The 13326-nt window shown below is 39.8% G+C and overlaps 3 protein-coding genes across 4 annotated transcripts in view; 1 reads left to right on the plus strand and 2 right to left on the minus strand.

Moving 5' to 3' along the window:
* LOC127916584 (uncharacterized) overlaps positions 1-13326 on the minus strand; it is a 33240-nt gene that overhangs the window by 12915 nt on the left and 6999 nt on the right. The window lies entirely within an intron of this gene.
* LOC127916588 (zinc finger CCHC domain-containing protein 3-like) overlaps positions 1-13326 on the minus strand; it is a 128852-nt gene that overhangs the window by 8118 nt on the left and 107408 nt on the right. The gene's annotated exons all lie outside the window — the stretch shown is intronic.
* Positions 4975-13326, plus strand: part of LOC118369965 (zinc finger protein 239-like) — a 32099-nt gene continuing 23747 nt past the window's right edge. Inside the window, exons 1-2 of one of the 2 annotated variants that reach the window (XM_052498865.1) lie at positions 4975-5388; positions 6176-10525. In XM_052498865.1, coding sequence (XP_052354825.1) covers positions 5256-5388; positions 6176-6906 — 864 coding nt within the window. In that variant the 5' untranslated portion in view covers positions 4975-5255 and the 3' untranslated portion in view covers positions 6907-10525. Of the gene's footprint in view, positions 5527-6175; positions 10526-13326 lie in introns of both variants that reach the window. The other variant, XM_052498864.1, reaches the window with a different exon arrangement.

Genomic DNA, 13326 nt, shown 5'->3' on the forward strand with positions numbered 1-13326 from the left:
ACTGAACCAAAGATGGCTGACGTAAATACTTGGAGAGATGGGGTACACCTACACAGAACTGAACTGGATCAAAGATGGTGGACAGAAATACTAAGAGAGAGGGGTACCCCTACACAGAACTGAACTGGATCAAAGATGGCTGACAGAAATACGAGGAGAGATGGGGTACCCCTACACAGAATCAAAGATGGCGGAAAAAAATACTAAAATGGAAGCAAATGGAAGGGATTATAACGTCATAACGAATCATGCAAAAAAACATGTACAGTTGACAGGAATGTTAGTTAATGTAGAGACAAACGATTATGCATTTTTTTTATCGTAAAGTTCGTTTACGAAAATCGTGATTTAGCCAGCTGGCTGTCTAGCTAACATTAGCCAGCTAGCTGTCCAGCTAACATTAGCCAGCTAGCTGGGCTAGCTTTATGGGTGTTGTGACATGAGTATGAAATTGTCATTCTGGTTGTTTTATGGACTCCTGAAACAACCAGCAAACCAGGCTGTAGTTTTGTGAAACAGTGGATGTATAGAATCTAGCTAGCTGAAGAATTTACTGCAAATTGAATGGACAATTTTGCTGATATTTGGCTGCAGATAGATGAAATAACGTAGCTATCTATGTTCTTGTTTATTGTGCAGTGGATTATAAAAATCCCTGTATGCCTATGCATGTGTAGCTAGCTATCTAGCTGATCTGTGTATGGACCCAAACGTTTGTTATACATATTAGTTCAGAACCTAGCTATGAACCTCAGCTATCATAGCCAGTTGTATAAACTTCAAAACAGACTGAATGACATTAATGAAGCATGAGATCACCACATTGTAGCCTGTACATTTAATATATTCACTGATCATGTACTCTACCTTGGTAAATAAAGGTGCAGTTTAGGTATGAATGTCTTTGAGATTATATTTCAGTCATATCCAATACCAGGAGCATCAAATTCCAGTCTTTGAATGACTGTGTCTGCATGTATGTATTACAATTATACACTTCAACAGTGTTTACCAATCTTGGTCCTGGGACGTCAATGGTTACACATTGTAACTAATAGACTAGAAACAGGAGTTAACTAGTTAATTCATATATCCAGAAATATAATGTTCAAAAACAGAACACTACACTTCCTATGCATCATGTAAATACTCTAAAACCGGTTCATCTCAATATCTAATGCTCTTCATCTGCATTGATCTGATAAACACAGGATAGGTGGAGTCTTTCATCACATTACACTTCATTTCAACCAGTAGAGAATGTGAAACGCTTTATTGAAAAGATCACTATAAAAATAAGTTCAATCTGTACTTCAATGCACAGATGTTGTGCATTATAAAAACAGAAGAGGGAATGAGGAGGTGGTGAGAGAGGTGTAAAAGACAGAAGGGGAAAGAGGTAAGCACATAGGAGCAGGGAAGGCATCACATGATTAATGAATCACAGTGCTACCTAAATATTCTCTCAGTTCATCACAATTACATAATAGTGTCTCTCGTCGGCCCAAAGGTCATCTTAAAAGCGGGTGAGGTGGCAATGATGGGACTGGGGGTTGGCATCTTCTCACATCAAAACATCTGCAGATGAGAGACAGATGGAGAGAGCATGTTTAAGCCTTGGGTTTTTATTTTTTATTCTAACATTGTTAGTCATCATTCAGGAGGTGAAATGCAAAACTGACCTTGGATCATTAACTCTGGGACTACTGCATTTCTATCTGTATTTCAATGTTAAGCATCTCTTTAATAATACTTCCTGTTGACCTGACCAAGGGACCTCTCACCTCTGATCATGCTGTGCCCTCTATATAGCCAGTTCAGATGCAGGAGGGGTTCACCGACACAGCTGATATAACCTATAGGATTTAGGGAGAGAGGGATGAAGTGAAGGAGAGAGACTGTTATTGAGAAAATAAGGTAGTTAAAGCCACAGTGTTCAACAGGAATCTGTATGTGGCCTCACCTGGTGTCCACACCACACTAAGTGGCTGCAGAGTAGTTTATGCTGAAAAACATGAACGGACCCACAAGGACAAACAATATAGCGTAGTTATAGAAATAATGAAGTGTCTTACTATTGGAAGGTGGAAGGAGCCACAGTTTTCCACCTGAGCCTGCTTACTGCACAACAAAATCCATCAACCAGATTGATCCATGAGTGTGTAGGTGTAGGTTAAAGGGTGTCTAATTGTTCTAATTTTTTTTCATTATGGGTGATTTAAAATAGCCTGTTTGGTTTTTGTACAGACATCACACCCTTACCTAAACAGCACCCTCACATGAGAAGTAGAAATCAAAGGGAGAGAAACTGCAAATTGAATAACTGCAGTTGACATTGCTAAGTCAATGGAAGATTACTCTTATTGCAATGTGAATGGCTCTTAAAAGAGCCTTTGGTTGTGCATAGTGTAGTCTATGGTGTTGCCAGGGAACAGCACCCTCTTTGAAGAAGTAGGAGGTGAAGATCTCTTGCACACGGATTGCCTCTCTTGCTGCGTTGATGGACCCCATCCCCATCCTTGAAACATCCTTGTTTTTAATGAATAATGACTAAATAATGTATACAGTTATCGTAGAATTATAACTAACAGAATTCTACCCTGTATTTCTAGTAGTGTTAAATAATGTTTGTTCATTAGGAAGGGGTTATGTAGCATAGATCTAGGAAGAAAGGAATGTATGTGAGTGTAGAAAGAGAATGAAGAGGAGCATTAACCTATGTTTGAACCGACCTGGCTCCAGGAGGCAGTCCCAGATGACCCTGGTCACCCGACCTTGCAGTGCCCTACACGGTAACTGTAGGAATCTCCAGTTACAAGGTATCTGTAGGAATATGGAAGACAATGTAATTACTAGACTGTTACATCACCAGGTTATTATGGATTACTAAAGTATAATATCCCTGATAGCAAATCATGATAACATTGGATTGATAGATGCATGGGCATACATACAGTGGGGCAAAAAAAGTATTTAGTCAGCCACCAATTTTGCAAGTTCCCCCACTTAAAAAGATGAGAGGCCTGTAATTTTCATCATAGGTACACTTCAACTGTGACAGACAAAATGAGAATGAGAAAAAAAAATCCTGAAAATCACATTGTAGGATTTTTAATGAATTGTTCTGTAGCTCAGTTGGTAGAGCATGGCGCTTGTAACGCCAGGGTAGTGGGTTCAATCCCCGGGACCACCCATACGTAGAATGTATGCACACATGACTGTAAGTCGCTTTGGATAAAAGCGTCTGCTAAATGGCATATATTATATTATTATTGTTTTGCAAATTATGGTAGAAAATAAGTATTTGGTCACCTACAAACAAGCAAGATTTCTGTCTCTCACAGACCTGTAACTTCTTATGTAAGAGGCTCCTCTGTCCTCCGCTCGTTACCTGTATTAATGGCACCTGTTTGAACTTGTTATAAGTATAAAAGACACCTGTCCACAACCTCAAACAGTCACACTACAAACTCCACTATGGCCAAGACCAAAGAGCTGTCAAAGGACACCAGAAACAAAATTGTAGACCTGCACCAGGCTGGGAAGACCGAATCTGCAATAGGTAAGCAGCTTGGTTTGAAGAAAGCAACTGTGGGAGCAATTATTAGGAAATGGAAGACATACAAGACCACTGATAATCTCCCTTGATCTGGGGCTCCACGCAAGATCTCACCCCGTGGGGTCAAAATGATCACAAGAACGGTGAGCAAAAATCCCAGAACCACATGGGGGGACCTAGTGAATGACCTGCAGAGAGCTGGGACCAAAGTAACAAAGCCTACCATCAGTAACACACTACACCGCCAAGGACTCAAATCCTGCAGTGCCAGACGTGTCCCCCTGCTTAAGCCAGTACATGTCCAGGCCCGTCTGAAGTTTGCTAGAGAGCATTTGGATGATCCAGAAGAAGATTGGGAGAATGTAATTTGGTCAGATGAAACCAAAATATAACTTTTTGGTAAAAACTCAACTCAGCGTGTTTGGAGGACAAAGAATGCTGAGTTGCATCTAAAGAACACCATACCTACTGTGAAGCATGGGGGTGGAAACATCATGCTTGGGGACTGTTTTTCTGCAAAGGGACCAGGACGACTGATCCGTGTAAAGGAAAGAATGAATGGGGCCATGTATCGTGAGATTTTGAGTGAAAACCTCCTTTCATCAGCAAGGGCATTGAATATTAAATGTGGCTGGGTTTTTCAGCATGACAATGATCCCAAACACACCGCCCGGGCAACGAAGGAGTGGCTTCGTAAGAAGCATTTCAAGGTCCTGGAGTGGCCTAGCCAGTCTCCAGATCTCAACCCATAGAAAATCTTTGGAGGGAATTGAATGTCTGTGTTGCCCAGCAACAGCTCCAAAACATCACTGCTCTAGAGGAGATCTGCATGGAGGAATGGGCCAAAATACCAGAAACAGTGTGTGAAAACCTTGTGAAGACAGAAAATGTTTGACCTCTGTCATTGCCAACAAAGGGTATATAACAAAGTATTGAGAAACTTTTGTTATTGACCAAATACTTATTTTCCACCATAATTTGCAAATAAATTCATAAAAAATCCTACAATGTGATTTTCTAGATTTTTCCCCCCTAATTTTGTCTGTCATAGTTGAAGTGTACCTATGATGAAAATTACAGGCCTCATCTTTTTAAGTGGGAGAACTTGCACAATTGGTGGCTGACTAGATACTTTTTTGCCCCACTGTACATCGACAGGATGTATTGTTACACCATGTAGGAGCAGTATAGACCTACAGTCGCTGGCTACTTATTTAGAATTGACCTAATGAAACTGCCTTAAATGTGCTGTAGTAAAAAAATTACATTCGCACTAATCAATCAACACATTCAGGTCTTTGTCTCAATACAATAATATTATTTAATTAAATCCATTTAAAATAATCCATGTCTGAAAATAAAATATGATCCTCAAATGCGTTTCCCCTCCAGTCAGCAGACGGCGATGTGCGTCTTTCAGGCGACGCTGTCAGTGTGACGTATAATCTAGTGGACGGTTCTTTAGAAACAGCTGGTCAATCACCTCAGAAGCTTGCTAGCCAACATAGCCGAAAGATTCAAGCTATTTACACGCTTTCGGTGTATATTAGCTACTGTGTTTTAGATACACTTCTGTCGTATCTACTTGTAAACCTATTTAATTTAATATTACGTTATTTTGTATTAGTCAGCTATAGTAGCTGGCTGGTTAAGTTAGCATTAGCCTAGTCGCTAATGATAACTAACATCCCCGAACATGAGCTCCCTAAACTACTCTCCTCCTGTTAAAGAAGAGGTCTGCTGGACGGAGAAAGAAGCTCTGGGACTGAACATTGTCGTGAAAGAGGAGAAGGAAGAGGAGGATGTTACAGTTAAACAAGAAGTAGAAGGTGAGGCTGTTACTGTGAAAGAAGAAGAGGAGGATGTCTCAGTGAAAGAAGAGGAAGACGCGTTCAGAGTGAAAGAGGAGGAGGATGTTACAGTAAAAGAAGAGGATGCAGTTTTTGAAGTGGAAGGAGAGGAGACAGGTCAGAGTAACACCAGTAAATACTCATATTTGTACACAAACGTGGTTTTAAAGCAGCAATGGTTTTTGTTTTGCATACATTTTAAATTGAAAAATCAGAGTATTGTGTCCATTACTGTTGAATTGCCCAGCTCCTAACTATACTGAACAAAAATATAAATGCAACAATTTCAAATATTTTACTGATTTACAGTTCATAGAAGTCAATTGAAATAAATAAATTAGGCCCCAATCTATAGATATAATAACTGGGCAGGTGCGCTGCCATAGGCCCGCCCACTGGGGAGCCAGGCCCAGCCAATCGGAATGAGTTTTTCCCCACAAAAGGGCATTATTACAGACAGAAATACTCCTCAGCACATTACCACATGACTTCTTACTTACATTCCTTGTTTTACAAACATTGCCAAGCTGCTTATTCGTTTTCTTGTTGTTGTGTTTTTTGGTGTAATCAGTCATGGCAAAAAAATATTTGGGCTGGTAAAAAAATCTGTGGCATATTCTTTCATCTTCCTGCTGACCAGTGGCTGGTATATTATTTCATCTGCCTACCACACAAACTAAAACAAGACTTAGAATACATTTGTCAACGTTTGTAAAAACATTGAAACAGTCACTACATTGACTTTCTGACTTTGTCGTTCACACAGGAGAGAGATGTGACCATCGTGGATCCTCTGGGGAGCCTCAACAACATCATGATGCTGATGAGGCAGAGAAGAGTCTCTCCGGATCAGAACACCTCAAGAAACACCATCAGAGACCCACAGGAAGGAAACCTCACTGCTGCTCTGACTGTGGGAAACATTGCAAATCTTCATCAAAACTAAAAATACACCAGCGAGTACACACAGGAGAGAAGCCTTATAGCTGTGATCAGTGTGGCAAGAGTTTTACTCAGTCAAGTAGCCTGGTATCACACAAGAGAACCCACACAGGAGAGAAGCCTTATAGCTGTGATCAGTGTGGCAAGAGTTTTACTCAGTCAAGTAGCCTGGTATCACACCAGAGAACACACACAGGAGAGCAGCCATATAGCTGTGATCATTGTGGCAAGGGTTTTACTCTGTCAACCAACCTGGTATCACACCAGAGAATACACACAGGACATCAGCCATATAGCTGTGATGTATGTGCAGATAGTTTTACTACATCAAGCCAGCTGGTAGTACACCAGCGAGTACACACAGGAGAGAAACCTTATAGCTGTAATCAGTGTGGGAAGAGTTTTACTCAGTCAAACAGCCTGAAATCACACCAGAGAACACACACGGGAGAGAAACCTTATATCTGTGATCAATGTGACAAAAGATACTCTCATTCAAGTAGTCTGATTAAACATCAGAAAATACATGCAGGAGATCCACAGAGTGTGGAATGACCTCCAACACCAGATTGATACAGTTGAAGTCGGAGGTTTACATACACCTTAGCCAAATATATTTAAACTCAGTGTTTCACAATTCCTGACATTTAATCATAGTACAAATTCCCTGTCATAGGTCAGTTAGGATCACCACTTTATTTTAATGTGAAATGTCAGAATAATAGTAGAGAGAATTATTTAGTTCAGCTTTTATTTCTTTTGTCAGATTCCCAGTGGGTCAGAAGTTAACATACACTCAATTAGTATTTGGTAGCATTGCCTTTAAATTATTTAACTTGGGTCAAATGTTTCGGGTAGCCTTCGACAAGCTTCCCACAATAAGTTTTGGCCCATTCCTCCTGACAGAGCTTGTGTAACTGGGTCAGGTTCATAGACCTCCTTGCTCAAACACACATTTTAATTTATTTAACCTTTATTTAACCAGGTAGGCTAGTTGAGAACAAGTTCTCATTTGCAACTGCGACCTGGCCAAGATATAAGCAATTCGACACATACAACAACACGTAGTTACACATGGAATAAACAAAACATACAGTTAATAATACAGTAGAACAACAGAAAACAATAAGTCTATATACAGTGAGTGCAAATGGGGTAAGATAAGGGAGTTAAGGCAATAAATAGGCCATGGTAGCAAAGTAATTACAATTTAGCAATTAAAAACTGGAATGGTAGATGTGCAGAAGATGAATGTGCAAGTAGAGATACTGGGGTGCAAAGGAGCAAGATAGATAAATAAATACTGTATGGTGATGAGGTAGATAGATGGGCTGTTTACAGATGGGCTATGTACAGGTGCAGTGATCTGTGAGCTGCTCTTTACACATTTTCTATGGGATTGAGGTCATGGCTTTGTGATGACTACAATACCTTGACTGTGTTGTCCTTAAGCAAATTTTGCCACAACTTTGGAAGTATGCTTGGGGTCACTGTCCTTATGGAAGACCAATTTGCGACCAAGCTTTAACTTCCTGACTTATCTCTTAAGATGTTGCTTCAATATATCCACATCATTTTCCTTCCTCATGACGCCATCTATTTTGTGAAGTGCACCAGTCCCTCCTGCAGCAAAGCACCCCCACAACATGATGCTGCTACCCCCATGCTTCATGGTTGGGATGGTGTTCTTCGGCTTGCAAGTCTCCCCTTTTTCCTCCAAACATAACGGTGGTCATTATGGCCAAACAGTTTTATTTTTGTGTCATCAGACCAAAGGACATTTCTCCAAAAAGTATGATCTTTGTCCCCATGTGCAGTTGCAAACCGTAGTCTGTCTTTTTTTATGGCGGTTTTGGAGCCGTGGCTTCTTCCTTGCTGAGCGGCCTTTCAAGTTATGTCGATATAGGACTCGTTTTACTGTGGATATAGATACTTTTGTACCCATTTCCTCCAGCATCTTCACAAGGTCCTTTGCTGTTGTGTTGGGATTGATTTGCACTTTTTGCACCAAGTACATTCATCTCTAGGAGACAGAACGCGTCTCCTTCCTGAACAGTATGACGGCTGCGTGGTCCCATGGTGTTTACATGTGCATACTATTGTTTGTACAGATGAACGTGGTACCTTCAGGCGTTTGGAAATTGCTCCCAAGGATGAACCAGACTTGTGGAGGTCTACAAAAACAATCTGAGGTTTTGGCTGACTTCTTTTGATTTTCTCATGGTGTCAAGCAAAGAGGCACTGAGCTTGATGGTACACCTCCAATTGACTCAAATGATGTCAATTAGCCTATCAGAAGCTTCTAAAGCCATGACAACATTTTCTGGAATTTTTCAAGCTGTTTAAAGGCACAGTTAATTTAGTGTATGTAAACTTCTGACCCACTGGAATTGTGATACAGTGAAATAATCTGTCTGTAAACAATTGTTGGAAAAAATACTTGTCATGCACAAAGTAGATGCCCTAACCTACTTGCCAAAACTATAGTTTGATAACAATAAATGTTTGTTGGTTGACAAATGAGTTTTAATGACTCCATCCTAAGTGTATGTAAACTTCCAACTTCAACTGTACATCTACATGATGTATTGTTACACCATGTAGGAGCAGTATAGACCTTGTCTGTTCATTATACGCATCTACATGATGTATTGTTACACCATGTAGGAGCAGTATAGACCTAGTCTGTTCATTATATACATCTATATGATGTATTGTTACACCATGTAGAAGCAAGTATAGACCTTGTCTGTTCATTATATACATCTACATGAAAAAAAGAAATTATATTATTTTATACTAATACAATTGCTCATAGAAAGATTTAGTTTAACATGTCATTCTCAAAGGCAGGGGTCTGAATTATTGCCTCCCATGTTTTCAATACTCCAGCACCCTCCCCTTGGGAGGATAATGACACTCAAACGTTTTATGAGATTAGAGAACACATTGGGTGGGATCTTAGACCATTCCTCCATACATAATCTCTCCAGGTCCTTGATTTCTTTTGTCTGTGCTTGTGGACTGCCCTGTTCAATTCAAACCACAGGTTTTCAATGGAGTTCAAGTCCAAAGACTGAGATAGCCATTGAAAATGTTGATTTTGTGCCCAATTAACAATTTATTTGTGGATGTTGATGTGTCTTGTTGGAAGATCTACTTATGGCCAAGTTTCAGCCTCCTAGCAGAGAGGAAACCAGGTTTTGGGCTAAAATATCCTGGTAGTGGGTAAAGTTTATTTATTTAGTTATTTTACACAGTACTTTTTGCTCATCTTTATCAAGGGTATCAATAACTATGTGCTTATTTTGATATCTAGTTATTTGACTGAATCAGAAATACAGATGTGTAGTAGATGTAGAGTTTGTTTTTAATTCCCATACAAAAATCTGAACTAATCAAACTACACTTGTTGCTCTTTGTATGTGTTGACATAATATTCTTATTTAATGGAGAGGGAAAAAACGTTTCCCTAAACTGCTTTATAATATTATAATTCAATGAAGAAGAAGAAAAGTTTTCCCTCAACTGCGTTTCCTCCCTCCAGACAGCAGATGGCGATATGTGTATTTCAGGCGATGTTTCTAGTGTGATGTATAATCTAGTGGACGGAACGCTTCTTCAACAACTGCAGCCACCTCGGTAGCTCGCTAGACAACAACGTCGGAACATTCAAGTTCTTTAGACAATGCCGTGGTTTATTTGCCACTATGATTTAAACATACCTATGTGGAAACAACTAGTTACCGCATTTAATTGAATAGTTACGTAAGTCAACGAGCTGGCTGGTTAAGTTAGCACTATTCTAGTCGCTAATGCTAACTAGCTATTATCCCCGACCATGAGCTCACTAAGTTTCTCTCCTTCTGCTGAAGAAGAGGAGGTCTGCTGGACGGAGAAATAAGTTATCATGAAAGAGGAGGAGGAAGAGGAGGCTGTTACAATACAGAAACAAGTAGAGGGTGAGGCTGTTACAGTGAAAGAAGAAGAGAAAGACGCCTTCAGAGTGAAAGAGGAGGAGGATGTTACTGTGAAAGAAGAGGAATATTCGGTTTTTGGAGTGGAGGATGAAGTGAAAAAAGAGGAAGACGTTTTAGGAATGAAGGATGAGGAGGGAGATTAGTCACATTAGAGGAGGATGAAGAAGAGAAGACTGGAGAACTGATTAACACCAGTGAGTACAATCTTATAAAACAGGGACATTGATCTGATAAACACCAGGGAGTACCATCTTAACAGGGACACAAACTCTGCTGTTGTTGAACTAATGTGTTATTTTTAAAAGGGCATTCTACACTTGAATATGTTTTTGTACTGTCAGAATTGTTCATGACGTCCTCCAGTGACTTTTTAAAAACGTTGCTGTTGAAAAGTGATATATAAATACAGTAAAGTACAAACACACTAAAGGGAAACAAATACATGTTTTGAGCAAAATAGTGTTCTTTTTTAGACAACTGCAAACTAGGAGTGAGTGATGTCATAGTAAGGCCTTCAAGGAGTTGGCTTGATGGGAAGTCGTGATGTCATCCAATAGGCGACTGATCTTCATGTGAATATTTATTATTCTTTTCAAAATCCTTCCTGTTCTGTCAAGTTGGTTGTTGATCATACCTAGAAAGCCATTTTCAAGTCTTGCCATAGACTTTCAAGACGATTTAAGTCCAAACTGTAACTAGGCCACTCGGGAACATTCAATGTCATCTTGGTAAGCTCTTCCAGTGTAGATTTGGCCTTGTGGTTTAGGTTATTGTCCTGTTCGTACAGCTTTTTGTTTTCAGATCTCTAAAATGCACTCTACCTATGTAACATTTAGTGTCTCCTTATATTACGCTGGGAAAACAGTTTTCATGGGCACAGATCCTAAATAATTTCAGAGTTCGCACTATTCAATGGTTCTAACCGAGAGTCACCTTAACACCCAAATGGATACTGTCATTTACAAATAATACATTTTCTTCACATTTTCAAACAGTTAATTTATATTTTCCAACAGGGCTATACATTTGGGTGAGGTTTTTTTTCTCACCTGAGTAGCCTCGTTTCACTGCCAAAAATAAAATTAAACCATATAGTGTTCAGTGAAATAGCAACACAATGTCAAATACAGGTAGCCTAGTTAAATAATTAGCATCCAATCACATTAACCGTTACTCTCTCACGTGAATTCCACTAACGGTCCATATGTAGCCAAACGTAGCTGCTCCTCATATTGGTATCTGTACTGATGGCGCAGGGAGACATAGTAGAGTGGTAAGCAATTGCAAGCAATTGACGCCACTTGGGTACACTGCAGCATCCACCGACAGGCTCTTGCTGGAAAACATTGGCAATGATATGGGCAGCAACCATGTAACGCTTTTACAACATACAGAAGTGCTCTGGTTATCAAGGGGCAAAGTATTGACACCTTTTTTGTTTTAATTGAGAGACGAGCTTAAAGTTTTCTTTAGTGATCATAATTTTCACTTGTCTGACCACTTGCATGATGACGAGTTTCTCACACGACTGGCCCATCTGGGTGATGTTTTTTCTCACCTGAATGATCTGAATCTAGGATTACAGGGACTCTCCACAACTATATTTGATATGCGGGATAAAAATGAGGCTTTGATTAAGAAGTAGGAGCTCTTCTCTGTCAACATACATGTCTTTCCATCATTGTATGATTTTTTTGTGTGCGATTGAACTCAAGTTTACGGACAATGTCAAATGTGATATAGCGAAGCACCTGAGTTGGGTGCGCAATTACGCAGGTACTTTCCCGAAACAGATGACACAAACAACTGGATTCGTAGTCCCTTTCATGCCCTGCCTCCAGTCCACTTACCGATATCTTAACGAGAACCTCATCAAAATTGCAACAAGCGGTTCTGTGAAAATGTTATTTAATCGGAAGCCACCGCCAGATTTCTGGATTGGGCTGCGCTCAGAGTATCCTGCATTGGCAATTTGCACTGTTAAGACTAGAGGTCGACCGATTATGATTTTTCAATGCCGATACCGATTATTGGAGGACCCCCCCCCCCAAAAAAAATGATACCGATTAATCTGCCAATTTATCATGACAAGTACAACAATACTGAATTAACACTTATTTTAACCTCAAATAAATAATGAAATATGTTCAATTTGGTTTAAATAATGCAAAAACAAACTGTTGAAGAAAGTAAAAGTGCAATATGTGCCATGTAAGTTCCTTGCTCAGAACATGAGAACATATGAAAGCTGGTGGTTTCTTTTAACATGAGTCTTCAATATTCCCAGGTAAGATGTTTTAGGTTGTTGTTATTATAGGAATTATAGGATTATTTCTCTCTATACAATTTGTATTTCATATACCTTTGACTATTGGATGTTCTTATAGGCACTTTAGTATTGCCAGTGTAACAGTATAGCTTCCGTCCCTCTCCTCGCTCCTACCTGGGCTTGAACCAGGAACACATCGACAACAGCCACCCTCGAAGCAGCATTACTCATATAGAGCAAGGGTAACAACTACTCCCAAGTCTCAGAGCGAGTGACGTTTGAAACGCTATTAGCGCGCACCCCGCTAACTAGCTAGCCATTTCACATCGGTTACACCAGACTAATCTCGGGAGTTGATAGGCTTGAAGTCATAAACAGCGCAATGCTTGAAGCATTGCGAAGAGCTAGTGGCAAAACGCACATAATTGCTGTTTGGATGAATGACTGCTCTATCAAATCATAGACCTAATTATAACATAATAACACACAGAAATACGAGCCTTAGGTCATTAATATGGTCGAATCCGGAAACTATCATCTCGAAAACAAAACGTATATTCTTTCAGTGAAATACGAAATCGTTCCGTATTTTATCTAACGGGTGGCATCCATAAGTCTAAATATTCCTGTACATTGCACAACCTTCAATGTTATAATTACGTAAAATTATGGCAAATTAGTTCGCAACGAGCCAGGTGGCCCAAACTGTTGCATATACCTTGACTC

This window comes from Oncorhynchus keta, chromosome 37 (genome assembly GCF_023373465.1).
Source record: "Oncorhynchus keta strain PuntledgeMale-10-30-2019 chromosome 37, Oket_V2, whole genome shotgun sequence".
Lineage (NCBI taxonomy): Eukaryota > Metazoa > Chordata > Actinopteri > Salmoniformes > Salmonidae > Oncorhynchus > Oncorhynchus keta.